The sequence below is a fragment of the Cygnus atratus genome, unplaced genomic scaffold, assembly GCF_013377495.2.
Source record: "Cygnus atratus isolate AKBS03 ecotype Queensland, Australia unplaced genomic scaffold, CAtr_DNAZoo_HiC_assembly HiC_scaffold_75, whole genome shotgun sequence".
NCBI lineage: Eukaryota > Metazoa > Chordata > Aves > Anseriformes > Anatidae > Cygnus > Cygnus atratus.
This window is the reverse complement of record NW_026110200.1, coordinates 58559-75086: the sequence shown is the minus strand read 5'-3', so window position 1 is coordinate 75086 and position 16528 is coordinate 58559. Positions and strand designations below refer to the sequence as shown.

The window sequence follows — 16528 nt, the reverse complement described above, 5'->3', positions numbered from 1 at the left end:
GTGAAACCGCTCTGCTGAGAGCTGATGGCGGGGCGGAGGGGTTAAAGAAAAAAAAAAAATAAAATAAAAATCGAGAGATGAGATGCTGGGGGGGGGGGGGGGGGGGACGGGGACCCGGGGGGGGGGGCCCCCCCATCTTCCCCCTGGCGCCCTCCCACCGGGCGGAGGCGGCCGGGAGGGAGTCGTGGCGGCCCCGCGGCGGTTAATCGAGGAGCGAGGGCTCGGCCGGGCGGATGATGGTCGGCCGGTTGGGCGCCGCCGGGGGTCTCCTGCTGCGGAGAGAAAGGGGCAAGAAAGGGTGTGGGGACGGGGGGGGCTGCCCACCGAGGGGTCCCCGAGCCGAGGACGCGGCCCTGGGGGTACAAAACTCCCCCCCCCCCGCCAAGGCCGGTCGCTTACCTGGGCACGCCTGGAGGGATGCCGGGGGGGATGCGCGCCGGCCGCGAGGGGATCTGCGGAGGGGCTGAGAAGGGGTCGTTGGGAGCAGCGAAGACGTTTTGGGGTCCGGGGCGCGAGGGGATGGGGGGAGCCGTGAACGGGGACGGCCCCCCCGCGGGGATGGGGATGAGCGGAGGCCCCGGCGTCGGGCCCCGCACGGCCGGCGGCCGGCCCGGCGGCAGGACGGCCGAGACGGGTCTGCGCTGAGGCGGGGGGCTGCGGGGAGACGGCGGGGGTCAGGGGGCGGCCGCAGCCCTCTGCAGCCCCCCCCAAGCCCTGCTGAGCCCCCCCGAACCCCACTGAGCCCCCCCAAACCCCGCTGAGCCCCTGAACCCCACTGAGACCCCCCGAACCCCGCTGAGCTGAGGCGGGGGGCTACGGAGAGACGGCAGGGGTCAGGGGGCGGCCGCAGCCCTCTGCAGCCCCCCCGAACCCCGCTGACCCCCCTCAAACCCTGCTGAGCCCCCCCCGAACCCCGCTGAGCCCCCCCCAAACCCCGCTGAGCCCCCCCGAACCCCGCTGAGCCCCCCAATCCCGCTGAGCCCCTGAACCCCGCTGAGCTGAGGCAGGGGGCTACGGGGAGACGGCAGGGGTCAGGGGGCGGCCGCAGCCCTCTGCAGCCCCCCCGAACCCCGCTGAGCCCCCCTCAAACCCTGCTGAGCCCCCCCGAACCCCGCTGAGCCCCCCCCCCAAACCCCGCTGAGCCCCCCCAAACCCCGCTGAGCCCCCCCCAAACCCCGCTGAGCCCCTCTCAAACCCCGCCGAACCCCCCCGAGCCACCCCAAACCCCGCCGAGCCCCCCCGAACCCCGCTGAGCCCCCCAATCCCGCTGAGCCCCTGAACCCCGCTGAGCTGAGGCAGGGGGCTACGGAGAGACGGCAGGGGTAAGGGGGCGGCCGCAGCCCTCTGCAGCCCCCCCAAACCCCGCTGAGCCCCCCTCAAACCCCGCTGAGCCCCCCCGAACCCCGCTGAGCCCCCCCCCAAACCCCGCTGAGCCCCCCCAAACCCCGCTGAGCCCCCCCCAAACCCCGCTGAGCCCCTCTCAAACCCCGCCGAACCCCCCCGAGCCACCCCAAACCCCGCCGAGCCCCCCCAAACCCTGCCGAGCCCCTCTCAAACCCCGCCGAGCCCCCCCCCACCCCCCCCCCACCCCGGGCCGTGCCCCACCTGTGCCCGCTGCCGGTCTGCAGCCACGTGTCGTCCACCGGCGGGGGCACGGGCGTGGAGACGGTGCTGGTGCTGATGTCCCCGATGATGCTGAGCGCCTCCTTCAGCGCGTGGTACATGCGCAGCATCTCGTCCCGCCGCTGCGCCTGGTCCGCCGACTCCTCCATCAGGCTGCTCTGGTCGGCGGACGAGTACAGGTAGGCCAGGAGCTCCGAGTGGATGAAATCCTTGGTCTGCGGGGAAGCAGGGGTGGCGGGGAGGTGAAGCCCCGAAGAGCGAGATTTCGGGGGGTTTGGCAACGGGGAACCCGCCCCCCCCCCCAGGAGCAGCGAGGGCGGCGGGGCCGGGATGAGGCGAGGGCGGCCCCTCGGGGCGCTGCGGCGGCCCCCCCCCCGGCTTCGCGAGAAGCGGGGCGGGGAAAAAAAAAAAAAAACAAAACAACAACAAAAAAAAAAACCACCGAGAACCCGAACGCCCCCTCGGCGTCCGCTCGAGTCCTGGGATCATGGAATAAGACCCCGAGGTGGAAGGGACCCAGAAGGATTCAGCTCGAATCGTGGAATCGCAGAGCACCCCGAGGTGGAAGGGACCCGTACGGACCATCAAAAGTCCGACCCCCTCGGGGCTCAACGCGCCAGGACGGAGAAACACAAGAGCCGCCCGCTCGTCGGATCCCGTCGTTCGGCCCCGCGCCAAGCCCCGAGGGGGCCGGGGGCTTCTCCCCGCGGCGCCAGGAGCCCCGTTCCCCCGCCCCCCACTCACATTATTTATCATGAGGTGCATTATGGTCTTTGGCATGAGGTCGCGGATGGACTTGTTGATGATGCCCACGTAGGAGTCGACGAGGTTGCGGATGGTCTCCACCTGCCGCTCCAGCTGGGGGTCCATGGAGAAGGTGTTCTCCTGGGCGCCGTCCTCGTTCTCCGTCTGCTCGGGGACAGCGGGGGGGGACCCCCGTCACCGCCGGGCCCCCGCGCTCGGGGCCGGCCCGCTCGCCTCCCCGTCCCCGCCACCTCTTCCCATCCCAAACGGACGCTTTAGGGGTGGGGGGGAAAAAAAAAAAAAAAAGGTGATTTCGGAGCAAAAGGGACCGCGTCCAGCGGGCAGGATCCTTGCTCCTCTCTTCGGCGACACCGCGGCGCTTTGCGGGGGGCTCGTGGGCGCTATGGGGTCACCGCGGCGCCCCCCCGAGCCCCCGGCGTCAGGCAGGGGGAGCGAAGGAGCCGCGGGCTCGGCTCCCGGGGGGCTCGGGCAGCTCGGAGGGGAGCTTTACTTGGTCTTTCTCCGGGTAAACGCCCGCCCGGAGGAAGGAGGCTTTCCAGCTGTCCACGTCCTCCTGGGAGTCGCAGGCCAGCTCGATCTGGCGGAGGTCTTTGTAGACGTTCCTGGAGGAAGGAGCAAAGAGCGAGGATGAGGAGGGGAGGAGGAAGGCGGAGAGGAGGCGGCCTCCGAAACCACGCGGCCTCAGCACCGGGTAGCGGGGGGGAGCCCGAATCGGCCGCTGCCTCCTCCCGAGCGATCCCCCCCCCGCCGCCTTCAGCCCCGAGGGCGAGGGGAGGAGGCCTCGTGGCGAGCTTTCGGGCTCGGGCCCTCACCTCTGCTCGGTGTTGAAGATGGCGAAGACGTGCTTGTTGGACATGAAGCCCTTCTCCACGTCCCGGATCTTCAGGTTGTCCAGGGGCAGCATGTACTTCTTCTCCTTCTCCTGGGGGCGAGAGAAAAGCAGGGCTGAGAGCGAGCCGAGCCCCAGCCCCGCATCTGGAAGCGTTTTGGGGGGGGCCCCGGCCCCGCTTTGTCTCCGAAAGGGACGTCCTGGCCACCCGGAGCCTTCCCCCCCCCGCCGCCAGCCTCCCGCCGCCCCACACTCCTCCTCCGCGATTTCCTGCGAAACCCGCGGCTTTTTGGTGGTTTTGGTGGTTTTTTTTGGTGTTTTTTCTTTTTTTTCGGTGTTTTTTTTCTTTTTGGTGTGTTTTTTTTTGGTGTTTTTTCTTTTTTTCGGTGTTTTTTTTTTCTTTTTGGTGTTTTTTTTTTTTTCCTGACTTTTGCCACGTCAGAAGGGACCCAAAAAAAAAAAAAAAAAAGGGGGGGGGGAAAAAAAAGGGGGAAAAAAAAAAAGGGGAAAAAAAAAAAAAAGCGCGGTTTCCCCGCGCCCCCCCGGCGGCGTCGCTCCTCGTTCAGTATAAAAACGGAAGGATCCGGCCCTTGGCAGGGCCGTTACGCGGGGTTCTGGGGGGGGGGGGGGGGGGGGGGGTGTCACTGTGTGGGGTTTTGGGGTTATTGCACGGGGTTTTGGGGGGTTATCGGGAGGGGTTTCTGGGGTTATTGCGCGGGTTTGGGGGGGTTATTAGAGGGATTTCGGGGTTATTACGCGGGTTTTGGGGGGTTATTGCGTGGGTTTGGGGGGTATTAGAGGGGTTTTGGGGTTATTATGCGGGTTTTTGGGGTTATTGTGTGGGTTTGGGGGGTATTAGAGGGATTTCGGGGTTATTACGCAGGTTTTGGGGGGTTATTAGAGGGATTTTGGGGTTATTACGCAGGTTTTCGGGGGTTATTGTGTGGGTTTGGGGGGTATTAGAGGGGTTTTGGCGGGTTATTAGAGGGATTTCGGGGTTATTACGCGGGTTTTGGGGGGTTATTGCGTGGGTTTGGGGGGTATTAGAGGGGTTTTGGGGTTATTATGCGGGTTTTTGGGGTTATTGTGTGGGTTTGGGGGGTATTAGAGGGATTTCGGGGTTATTACGCAGGTTTTGGGGGGTTATTGCGTGGGTTTGGGGGGGTTATTAGAGGGATTTTGGGGTTATTACGCGGGTTTTGGGGGGTTATTGCGTGGGTTTGGGGGGTTATTAGAGGGATTTCGGGGTTATTACGCGGGTTTTTGGGGTATTAGAGGGATTTCGGGGTTATTATGCGGGTTTGGGGGGGTCTTACGCAGGTTTTCGGGGGTTATTGTGTGGGTTTGGGGGGTATTAGAGGGGTTTTGGCGGGTTATTAGAGGGATTTCGGGGTTATTACGCAGGTTTTGGGGGGTTATTGTGTGGGTTTGGGGGGTATTAGAGGGGTTTTGGGGGGTTATTACAGGGATTTCGGGGTTATTATGTGGGTTTGGGGGGTTCTTACACAGGTTTTGGGGGGTTATTCCGTGGGTTTGGGGGGGTTATTAGAGGGATTTCAGGGTTATTACGCGGGTTTTGGGGGGTTATTGCGTGGGTTTGGGGGGTTATTAGAGGGATTTTGGGGTTATTATGCGGGTTTGGGGGGGTCTTACGCAGGTTTTGGGGATATTAGAGGGGTTTTCGGGGTTATTACGCAGGTTTTTGGGGATATTAGAGGGGTTTTGGGGGTTATTATGCGGGTTTGGGGGTTATTACATGGGCTTTTGGGGTTATTAGAGGGGTTTCAGGGTTATTAAATGCTTTTGGGGGGATATCAAATAGTTTTTCGGGGATATTAAATGTTGTTTTGGGGGTTATTAAAAGGATATTTGGGTTATTAAATGGTTTTTTCAGGGTTATTAAATGTTTTTTGAGGGTTATTAAATGTTTTTTTGGGGTTATTACACGGGTTTTTGGGGTTATTACACGGGTTCTTGGGGTTATCACACCGATTTTCGGGGTTATTAAAGGGGTTTTGGGGGTTATTATGCGGGTTTGGGGGTTATTACATGGGCTTTTGGGGTTATTAGAGGGGTTTCAGGGTTATTAAATGCTTTTGGGGGGATATCAAATAGTTTTTCGGGGATATTAAATGTTGTTTTGGGGGTTATTAAAAGGATATTTGGGTTATTAAATGGTTTTTTCAGGGTTATTAAATGTTTTTTGAGGGTTATTAAATGTTTTTTTGGGGTTATTACACGGGTTTTTGGGGTTATTACACGGGTTCTTGGGGTTATCACACCGATTTTCGGGGTTATTAAAGGGTTCTGCTCGCACCCGTTGGCGCAGCGTGCTTCTCGGCGGAGCCCCCCCCGCGTCCCCCGCCCCGTTTGGGGGGGGTCGAGCCCCCCAAAAAGCACCGGGAGGAGCTGCGGGCCCAGGGAGAAGCCGCCCGAAGGAGGAGGAACAAAGGGAAATAAAAGCCGTGTCCCCGTCTCCTTTTTCTGCCCCGCGTGCTCAGCACCGGGCTGTGCCCCCCCCCCGCTGCCAGCACCCAGCTCAGCACCCCCCCCCCGGCAGCATCTGGCCGGTGACGCGGGGGGGGTGAGGGCGATTTTCAGCCTGCGGGGGTGGAAAAAGGCTGGAAAAAGGCTGGAAAATGGGAAAAGTGGAAGTGGTGGGGATGAAACTGAGCCACGGGGGGCTCAGCACCCCCGACCCACCGCAGGGGGCAGGATAGGACCCGGCCCATGGGGAGCAGCGCTTTGGGGGGGCCTCGGGGCGTGGTGAAAATAAACCCCCAGTGCCACGGGGGGGGCGAAGATGGGGCCAGTTTTCCTCTACCCCGTGGCTGCCCTGCCCCGGGGGCCAGAACGGAGGTGGGTTTTTTTCCCCCCCAACCCTGCTCGGGTTGAAGCCGAGCACCAGGTTCTGAGCTGGGAGCTAAAGGAAGGCCCCCGACCCCGAAAGGAGGGTCCCTGACCCCAAAAGGAAAGTTCCTTGTCCCAAAAGGAGGGTCCCTGACCCCAAAAGGAGGGTCCCTGGTCCCTAAAGGAAAGTTTCTTGTCCCGAAAGGAGGGTCCCCGGTCCCTAAAGGAAAGTTTCTTGTCCCGAAAGGAGGGTCCCCAGTCCCTAAAGGAGGATCCCTGACCCCAAAAGGTAAGTTCCTTGTCCCAAAAGGAGGGTCCCTGACCCCAAAAGGAGGGTCCTCGGTCCCTAAAGGAAAGTTCCTTGTCCTGAAAGGAGGGTCCCTGACCCCAAAAGGAGGGTCCACGGTCCCAAAAGGAAAGTCCCCGGTCCCTAAAGGAAAGTTTCTTGTCCCGAAAGGAGGGTCCCCGATCCCCAAAGGAGGGCCCCCAGTCCCCAAAGGAGGGCCCCTGACCCCAAGAAGGTGGTCCCCGCCCCCAAAAGGAATGCCCGTCACCCCAAAAGGAGGGTCCCCGACCCAGGGGGCGCCTGGGGACGTGGGATTTGCCCCGTTTGGCCCCGTACCTCCTCGTCCTTGTACCAGGAGAGGGACTCGGCGGTCAGCACGAACCAGTACTCCTTGGAGCCGCCCTTCATGATGCTGATGTTGTTGATGGTCAGCCAGCCCCTGCGGATCACCTGCGGGCACAGAGCGGCGCCGGGGAGCGGGGGCAGCGCCGGGAGCCCCTCGCTCCCAAGGAGCTCCGCCCCCCCCCTCCCCGGGACGGGACGGGAGGCTGAGGAGTCCCTCAGCCGGATTAAACCACCGGAAACCCACGGTTTTCACCCAAATCCTCCGCCTGCCCCCCAAAACGCCCTCGCCGGACGGCCCGAGGGCTCGACCGTCGCTCTTGGCACCCGGGAGCTGCTCCGAGCCTCGACCCCGGGCTCGTTTAGGGGCTAACGAGCCCACACCGGGCTCATTTAGCGGCTAACGAGCCCCGGCAGCCTCCCTTTTCTTCCCCTGGCCGCTCGGCATAGATTTTGGGGATAAACGGGGGGGGATTTTTCCTCCCTGTTCCCACCTCCTGCGCTGCGGGGCCGAGCCCTCGCCCTCCCTGGGCGGGGGGGGCTGCAGCCTCCGCCTCTCCCCCGGGGTCTCGCTGCTGCCGAGCACCCCCATTCCCCGGGGGGGGGGGGGGGTGGTGGTTTTTGGGGGGTCCCAGCCTCGCGTGGAGGCAGCCCAGCACCACTTTCCCCCTCTCCCCATAGCCCTGCACCCCTGGATCGCCCCGGTGCGCAGCCGGCCCCGCGGCCCCCGCGCCCTCCCCGGCCTCTCTGCCCCAGCGCTGCGGGGTTAGTGCCACCAGCCGGGTTAGTGGGGGGGGGGGGGAAACGTGCTGTGGGGTGGGGGGGGTCAGCCCGAAGCGGGGCCGGGAGGGCAACGAAGGCCGGCGGTTGAGCAGAGAGGGGTTAGACGGCGGCGGGACGCGGAGTTCGGCACGGCTCGGCCGGGAGGAGGGGGGGGGGGGGGAAAACTGAGGCAGGGCTCGGGACCGCGGCGGCCGGAGCTGGGAATTTGTGGGAGGGGGCCGGGGGGCCGGGCCCGCGGGAGCCGTGCCGAAATCCGGCGGGTGAGGCGCACACAAAGTGGTTTTCCCGGCGAGGGGAGGAAGGAGCGCGAGGGTAAGGAGGCGGAGGGCGGCAGGGAGAGGGCTCTGCCTGCTGATTCGCTCCGAGCACCCTGGCTTGGCTTTAAAAAGCATCAGTTTGGCTTTAAAAAGCATCAGTTTGGCTTTAAAACCCACCGGTTTGGTTTCAAAAACCGTCGGTTTGACTTTGAAAAACATCCATTTGACTTTAAAAACCGTCGGCTTGGCTTTAAAACCCATCGGCTTGGCTTTAAAAACCCTCGGTTTGGCTTTAAAAAAACAGCGGTTTGGCTTTAAAAAGCATCGATTCGGCTTTAAAACACATCAGTTTGGTTTCAAAAACCCTCGGTTTGGCTTTAAAAAGCATCGATTTGGCTTTAAAACACATCAGTTTGGTTTCAAAAACCGTCGGTTTGGCTTTAAAAAGCATCGGTTTGGCTTTAAAACCCATCAGTTTGGTTTCAAAAACCCTCGGTTTGGCTTTAAAAAGCATCGGTTTGGCTTTAAAAAGCATCGATTTGGCTTTAAAACCCATCAGTTTGGTTTCAAAAACCCATCGCCGAGCGCGCGCTGAGCTCAGGGACCGCCGAGGGCGGAGGTCCAGCGGCACAGCCCGAGGCTGCTGCCCCGAAAATGCGACCGGAGGCTGCCGCGGGCAAAATAACGGGGAGCGGGGATCCCGCCCGTGAGGCCACGGACCGGGGAAGAGGCCAAAATCCCAGCCCCGAGCGAGCTGGAGCCTCAGGAAGAAGCCGAAATGGGATTTGGGGCCCCGGGGAGGCCCCGGGGCGCTCCTCGGCTCGAGGGGAGGAGGATGGAGGGGCGCAGATCGTGCTCGGGGCTGGTTTTGGGGCTTCCCCCCCCGGCCCCGCTCCAGCTGCCCCCCGCCGGGGTGCTCAGCTCCGGATCAGAAGCCTCGAGTCCTTCGTCGCCGGCCCTCCGCCGTCCCGGCACCCGGCGCGATTCCCCCCCCCCCGCCCCCACCTCCGTGGGCACAGCCAGCGAGGGGAGCGCAGCCCGGCGCGGAGCTCGGCCTCCCGCGGGAGGCAGGATCGGGCCCCGGGGGAGGCTGCCCCCGTTTTTGCAGGATGGTGCTGGGAGGAAACGGAAGCCTCTGAAGGCTCGGGGAAGGCGGCGCAGGGCCCGGGAGGTGACGCGAGGCTGCTGGAAGCGGAGCCCGAGCCAGCGGGTCGAGACCGCTTCCCTCGCAGATGCTTCCATTTCCTCCACCCCAAGCCCCGAAAGCAGGGGCCAGGACCCCCCCCCGCCCGCCACCCACCCACCCCCCCCCCCCCCCCGAGGGAAAAGCTCGCCCAGGGACGGGGAAACTTCTCCCTTGGGAGCAAACTCAGCCCTCTGCCCAGAAGTGAGCACGCTGGAGGCGAAGCTCTGTGCCGGCCGAATAACGCGCCCAAAAGGGGTCCCCAAAATTTGCCGCCGCCGCCAGCTGGGATTGACGGGGCCGGCGTCCGGGCACGGGAAATCCCAGCCCAAAAGGCAGCTCCGAGCCCAAATCCCAGCCCAAAAGGCAGCTCGGGAGGATAACGCCTCCCTCCCCGGGGACCTGATGGACGGGGGAGCGCTGGAGGCGCGGCCGCGGGGCCGTTTCTCCCCTCCAGCCTCACGCTGGCAGCGGGCGCACCCCAAAAACCCCGGCGGGGTGAAGACTTTGGCCTCCCGCCCCCCTTTCCCCCTGCTCGTGGCAAGGGGAGAAGCGTGGGGACGAAGGGGCCGGGATGAATTCCCACCTCCGAGAGGCACCAAGAGGCTTTGTGGTTTGTTTTTTTTGGGGTGGTGGTGGGGGGGGGGGATCCTGCCCTGCCCCTGCCGCCGGCGTGCTCAGTTCTGGGGTGCGAGAGGCGCCGGGTCCGGGCTCGGGGGCGATTCCTGGCCGGGCCGCGTCCCTCCCTGGCTGCTGTCTACCAGCACTACCAGTCCACACGGGTACTTACCAGTATCTCCCCCTTGGGGCGCGCAAAATTAAAGGGGGGGGGGGGAGGGGGGGGAGGGAGGGGGGGCGGGGAAAAACACAAAACACAAAAGCAGGACGAGGAGGAGACAGAAGAGGGAAGAGAAACAGAAGTGACGGGAGGGAGAAGAGAGCAGGAAGCACGAAAATGGTAGGAAAAAGCAGAGAAACAGCGAGAGAAAAACAGTGACATGCTATTAATTATAATTTTTACAGTGTTAATAATTCATCACAATCTTTCCAACCAAGGAGGCAACGTCTGCATTACGTCCTGCCACACCTAGGACCATGCGAGGGGGGGGGGCTTCCAGTCCCGCTCCCCACCCACCCCCACCCACCCAACCCCCCCCCCCCCCGGAGGCAGAGCCGCGTTTCCCTTCCTCCATCCCCCACCTCCAAACCTCGCCGGGGACCGTCCCGGATCCGGCCCCCGGAGCCGCGGGGGGGCAGCTCCCGAAGCGGGACCCGAACCCAGCGGGCTGTACCTGGTTGGGGACGGCTCGCTTCTTGTTGGTCTGCGTGTTCCTCTGCTGCGCGCTGGGAAAAGAGAGAGGGGGGGGGGAAGTTTTAGGAGAAGAGGGGGACGGTGCTGAGCCGCCCCCCCCCCCCCCCCCCGAGGACTGCACGCTTCCCCCCTCCCCGGGCTGCCAGGAGTGCTGGAAGGAAGAGCTGAGCCCCGCTGGGAGCTGTGGGGTGGGATTTTCCCCCACCCCCCCCACCCACCCCGCCCCGGGACTTAGGGCCTGCGGTTTGAGGAGCCCTCTCCCTCGGGCTGGGACCGAATGCGGTGCTGAGGGCCGGGGGGGGGGACACACACACAGGGTTTTGTGCCCCGGGCAGCTTTATCTGCTTCCTTCCAGTCCTTACCTCCGGGCAGGCGGGTTGGTTTCAAGCCTGCGCGTCCCCGAGGGGCGCGGGATAGGAAACACCCAGAGGTCGGAAAGCCCAAGGGGTCCGGGGGCCCCGCCAAGCACCACGACTCCTCTCCAGAACCGCCTGCACCTCCTGGTCCCACCCCACCCAGCCCCCCCTCCCCAAAAAGAAAGGCTGGGACCAAAAACCCCGCGTACCTGCACCGGAGGGAACGCTACCTGTCTCTCCTGAGCACCCACGGGGACGCGGGGGCGCGGCGCGGGACGTGCCCGTTAGTCAGGAGCGGGAACAAAATCCGGGAGAACCGTTAGAGCCACGCCGGGACGCCCCGGGGAGAAGCAGCTCGCAAGCACCTTGGGGGTGGTGGCAGGACCCCGGGGGGCGTCCCTGCCCTGGGGGGGGGGGGGGGGGGCGAGCTGGATCTGGTCCTGGGGTCCCTAAAACCCTCCTGGCGCTGGGCGAGACCCAGCCTCGAGCTCCGGATGGGAGCGGGGAGCTCCCCGGGTGCTGAGCCCGGGGCGGAGAGCTCGGCACATGCAGGCACATGCTGCTGCTGCTGCTGCTGCTGCTACTGCTGCTGCCGCTGCTGTTACTGCTGCTACTGCTGCTGCTGCGGGTACCCACCCTGTCGCCAAGTGCTGCTCAGTGTAACAGCTGGGGAGAGGGAGAGATTCGGAGGAGTCCGGAGCGAGAGAGAGCGAGGTGGTTCCAAGGAAAAACAGGAGAGGTTAGGAGAAGAGGAAGGAACTGCGCGGGTCGAAGGCGAGAAGCGGAGACGTGAACGGAAAGGAGGGGGAAAAAAAAAATGAAAGAAAATAGAGGTGGACTGGAAGAGAAGAAGCGGAGGGGGCTCTGCTGGGAAGAGGGGCACGAGCACGGGGCTCCGTCCCCGCGGGGACACCCGAGCTGGGGCTCTCGGCGGCGCGACGCCGGGGCCGCGCTGCTGGGATGAAGCGGAGGAAGGGAAGGAGGAAGGACGGGGACAGACGGACGGCGCGGCCCCTTCCTCGCGGCCCTTCTGCTCCGGCATCGTTCCGAGGGACGAGCTCGATGCCCGAGGGACTCCTCTGCTCCCCCGGGACACCGGGAGCCACCTCGCCTTCCCTCGCTGCGCCCAGCGGGGCACGGGAAGTTCCCACCAGGGCGAACGGCCCTAAAATTACCTTAATTAATCCCAGAACCCCTGCGAGCAGCCCCGAAGCGCTTCCGAGGCTGAACTTTGGGACCGCCTCGGGGTAAAGTGCAAGGCGAAGGAACGCTGCGGGGCAAGCTCGCGGCTCCGCGCCCTCGCACGCGGTGGGGGGGAGCAGGGGTTTGGGGCTGCAGCACAAACCCCGCAGCTCCCAAACCCCCAGAGCTCCCCGACGGGCTTTGGTGAATTAAAGCGGGGCGCGGGGGGGCTCGCCCGCCCCTCGTCACCTCCCGAAGGACGCCGCAATGCCCCGCAGGGGACGGGACCGCGAGCCCCGTTTGTAACGGGGCGCGAGGAAAGCCCCGTCCCGCCGCTCGGCCACTCACTTGGCAAACCCGATGAAGTCTTCGTGGTTGGTGTTGATGTAGGAGAGCTCGATGTCGATCAGCAGCAGGATCTGGAGAGAGGTTCCCCGGTTAGGAGCCCCCGGGATCGCCGCTCCCCGCGCCGCTGCCGCCAGAGGGAGCCTTGGGGTCGCGACGGGGAGCCCTGGGGTCGCGACGGGGAGCTTTGGGATCGCGACGGGGAGCTTTGGGATCGCGACGGGGAGTCTTGGGGTCGCGACGGGGAGCTTTGGGGTCGCGACGGGGAGCCTTGGGATCGCGACGGGGAGCTTTGGGGTCGCGACGGGGAGTCTTGGGGTCGCGACGGGGAGCTTTGGGATCGCGACGGGGAGCTTTGGGATCGCGACGGGGAGCCTTGGGGTCGCGACGGGGAGCTTTGGGGTCGCGACGGGGAGCCTTGGGGTCGCGACGGGGAGCCTTGGGGTCGCGACGGGGAGCCTTGGGGTTGCGACGGGGAGCTTTGGGATCGCGACGGGGAGTCTTGGGGTCGCGACGGGGAGTCTTGGGGTCGCGACGGGGAGCCTTGGGGTCGCGACGGGGAGCCTTGGGGTCGCGACGGGGAGCCTTGGGATTGCGACGGGGAGCTTTGGGGTCGCGACGGGGAGCCTTGGGTTTGCCAGAGGGAGCCTTGGGGTCGCGAGGGGGCCGCGCTCACCTGGTCCTTGGTTTTGCCCTCCCGCTCCCTGATGTGCGTGGTGACGATCCTCTCCGTCTCCTCCCGCAGCCTGGGGTAGGAACCGAGCTGGGAAGGAGAAGGGAGGAAGGAAGGGAAACGGGTGCTGAGCGCGGCGCAGCCGCGGAGAGCCAGGGAGGGAACGGGGGCACGAAGGGGGCCGGGAGGGATCGAGGAGGAGGAGGACGCAGCTGGGGCTCAGGGGGAAGCAAGGGCCGATCCTCTCCGCTCTTCCCCCCAATTCCTGGGGGGCTGCGGCGGCACGCTCAGCCCTCGAGAGACGAGGGGGGGAAATTTCCTCGAGGGGGGAAACGCCCTCAAGTCCCCCGGAGCTGCCCCGGGCTCGCCTCGAGAAGCCGGTAATTAAATACGGGCACGACCCCTTTACCCCCGGCTTCGGGCTCATTAACGCTTCCAAGAGCGAATGCCAACGCTGGGGGGGGGGGGGGGGGGGGCGCCTCGGGACGTGGAAACGTGCTCGTTATCAAGCAGCTCATTAATTGCAGGCTTTCTCCACGTCAGGAGAGAATTCAAAGCTCGTGAAGGTCCAATTCGTGCTCCGGTTTGGTTTTGGGGGGGGACCAGGCGAGTTGGGGCGCCCCTCCCGCATCCCCGCGCGGCCGGCAGGAAGGGGCCGGGTCCCTGCCTTACTGGTCCCCCGCCCTACTGGTCCCCTGCCTTACTGGTTCCCTGCCCTACTGGTCCCCTGCCTTACTGGTCCCCTGCCTTACTGGTCCCCTGCCTTACTGGTCCCTGCCTTACTGGTCCCCTGCCCTACTGGTCCCCCGCCCTACTGGTCCCTGCCTTACTGGTCCCCTGCCCTACTGGTCCCCTGCCCTACTGGTCCCTGCCTTACTGGTCCCCTGCCCTACTGGTCCCCTGCCTTACTGGTCCCCTGCCCTACTGGTCCCCTGCCCTACTGGTCCCCTGCCCTACTGGTCCCCCGCCTTACTGGTCCCCTGCCCTACTGGTCCCTGCCTTACTGGTCCCCTGCCCTACTGGTCCCCTGCCTTACTGGTCCCCTGCCCTACTGGTCCCCTGCCCTACTGGTCCCTGCCTTACTGGTCCCCTGCCCTACTGGTCCCCTGCCTTACTGGTCCCCTGCCCTACTGGTCCCCTGCCTTACTGGTCCCTGCCTTACTGGTCCCCTGCCCTACTGGTCCCTGCCTTACTGGTCCCCTGCCCTACTGGTCCCCTGCCTTACTGGTCCCTGCCTTACTGGTCCCCTGCCCTACTGGTCCCCCGCCTTACTGGTCCCTGCCTTACTGGTCCCCCGCCTTACTGGTCCCTGCCTTACTGGTCCCCTGCCCTACTGGTCCCCCGCCTTACTGGTCCCTGCCTTACTGGTCCCCTGCCCTACTGGTCCCTGCCTTACTGGTCCCCTGCCCTACTGGTCCCCTGCCTTACTGGTCCCTGCCTTACTGGTCCCCTGCCCTACTGGTCCCCTGCCCTACTGGTCCCTGCCTTACTGGTCCCCTGCCCTACTGGTCCCCTGCCCTACTGGTCCCCTGCCTTACTGGTCCCTGCCTTACTGGTCCCCCACCTTACTGGTCCCTGCCTTACTGGTCCCCTGCCTTACTGGTCCCCTGCCCTACTGGTCCCCTGCCCTACTGGTCCCCTGCCCTACTGGTCCCCTGCCCTACTGGTCCCCCGCCTTACTGGTCCCCTGCCCTACTGGTCCCTGCCTTACTGGTCCCCTGCCCTACTGGTCCCCTGCCTTACTGGTCCCCTGCCCTACTGGTCCCCTGCCCTACTGGTCCCCTGCCTTACTGGTCCCCTGCCCTACTGGTCCCCTGCCCTACTGGTCCCTGCCTTACTGGTCCCCTGCCCTACTGGTCCCCTGCCTTACTGGTCCCTGCCTTACTGGTCCCCTGCCCTACTGGTCCCCCGCCTTACTGGTCCCCTGCCCTACTGGTCCCCTGCCTTACTGGTCCCCTGCCCTACTGGTCCCCTGCCCTACTGGTCCCCTGCCTTACTGGTCCCCTGCCCTACTGGTCCCCTACCCTACTGGTCCCCTGCCTTATTGGTCCCTGCCTTACTGGTCCCCTGCCCTACTGGTCCCCTGCCTTACTGGTCCCTGCCTTACTGGTCCCTGCCTTACTGGTCCCCTGCCTTACTGGTCCCCTGCCCTACTGGTCCCCTGCCTTACTGGTCCCTGCCTTACTGGTCCCCTGCCCTACTGGTCCCCTGCCTTACTGGTCCCTGCCTTACTGGTCCCTGCCCTACTGGTCCCCTGCCCTACTGGTCCCCTGCCTTACTGGTCCCTGCCTTACTGGTCCCCTGCCTTACTGGTCCCCTGCCCTACTGGTCCCCTGCCCTACTGGTCCCCTGCCCTACTGGTCCCCTGCCCTACTGGTCCCCTGCCCTACTGGTCCCTGCCTTACTGGTCCCCTGCCCTACTGGTCCCCTGCCTTACTGGTCCCCTGCCCTACTGGTCCCTGCCTTACTGGTCCCCTGCCCTACTGGTCCCCCGCCTTACTGGTCCCCTGCCCTACTGGTCCCCCGCCTTACTGGTCCCCTGCCCTACTGGTCCCCTGCCTTACTGGTCCCCTGCCCTACTGGTCCCCTGCCCTACTGGTCCCCTGCCTTACTGGTCCCCTGCCTTACTGGTCCCCTGCCCTACTGGTCCCCTACCCTACTGGTCCCCTGCCTTACTGGTCCCTGCCTTACTGGTCCCCTGCCCTACTGGTCCCCTGCCTTACTGGTCCCTGCCTTACTGGTCCCCTGCCCTACTGGTCCCCTGCCTTACTGGTCCCTGCCTTACTGGTCCCTGCCTTACTGGTCCCCTGCCCTACTGGTCCCCTGCCTTACTGGTCCCTGCCTTACTGGTCCCTGCCCTACTGGTCCCCTGCCCTACTAGTCCCCTGCCTTACTGGTCCCTGCCTTACTGGTCCCCTGCCTTACTGGTCCCCTGCCCTACTGGTCCCCTGCCCTACTGGTCCCCCGCCTTACTGGTCCCCTGCCCTACTGGTCCCTGCCTTACTGGTCCCCTGCCCTACTGGTCCCCTGCCTTACTGGTCCCCTGCCCTACTGGTCCCCTGCCCTACTGGTCCCCTGCCTTACTGGTCCCCTGCCCTACTGGTCCCCTGCCCTACTGGTCCCTGCCTTACTGGTCCCCTGCCCTACTGGTCCCCTGCCCTACTGGTCCCCCGCCTTACTGGTCCCCTGCCCTACTGGTCCCCTGCCTTACTGGTCCCCTGCCCTACTGGTCCCCTGCCCTACTGGTCCCCTGCCTTACTGGTCCCCTGCCTTACTGGTCCCCTACCCTACTGGTCCCCTGCCTTACTGGTCCCTGCCTTACTGGTCCCCTGCCTTACTGGTCCCTGCCTTACTGGTCCCCTGCCCTACTGGTCCCCTGCCTTACTGGTCCCTGCCTTACTGGTCCCCTGCCCTACTGGTCCCCTGCCTTACTGGTCCCTGCCTTACTGGTCCCTGCCCTACTGGTCCCCTGCCCTACTGGTCCCCTGCCTTACTGGTCCCCTGCCCTACTGGTCCCCTGCCCTACTGGTCCCTGCCTTACTGGTCCCCTGCCCTACTGGTCCCCTGCCTTACTGGTCCCTGCCTTACTGGTCCCCTGCCCTACTGGTCCCCTGCCTTACTGGTCCCTGCCTTACTGGTCCCCTACCCTACTGGTCCCCTGCCTTACTGGTCCCTGCCTTACTGGTCCCCTACCCTACTGGTCCCCTGCCTTACTGGTCCCCGCCTTACTGGTCCCCTGCCC

General features: G+C 64.6%; 1 protein-coding gene across 1 annotated transcript in view; it reads right to left on the bottom strand.

Moving 5' to 3' along the window:
* Positions 1-202: 202 nt before the first annotated feature.
* The window catches only part of DNM2 (dynamin 2), a 28127-nt gene continuing 11801 nt past the window's right edge, over positions 203-16528 (bottom strand). The window contains exons 11-20 of the mRNA XM_050716994.1: positions 12790-12876; positions 12117-12187; positions 10211-10262; positions 6690-6803; positions 3201-3310; positions 2879-2990; positions 2368-2532; positions 1606-1838; positions 400-654; positions 203-272 (exon numbers count right to left, since the gene is read on the bottom strand). Of these exons, the coding sequence (XP_050572951.1) occupies positions 203-272; positions 400-654; positions 1606-1838; positions 2368-2532; positions 2879-2990; positions 3201-3310; positions 6690-6803; positions 10211-10262; positions 12117-12187; positions 12790-12876 (1269 nt within the window). The remainder of the gene's footprint in view (positions 273-399; positions 655-1605; positions 1839-2367; positions 2533-2878; positions 2991-3200; positions 3311-6689; positions 6804-10210; positions 10263-12116; positions 12188-12789; positions 12877-16528) is intronic.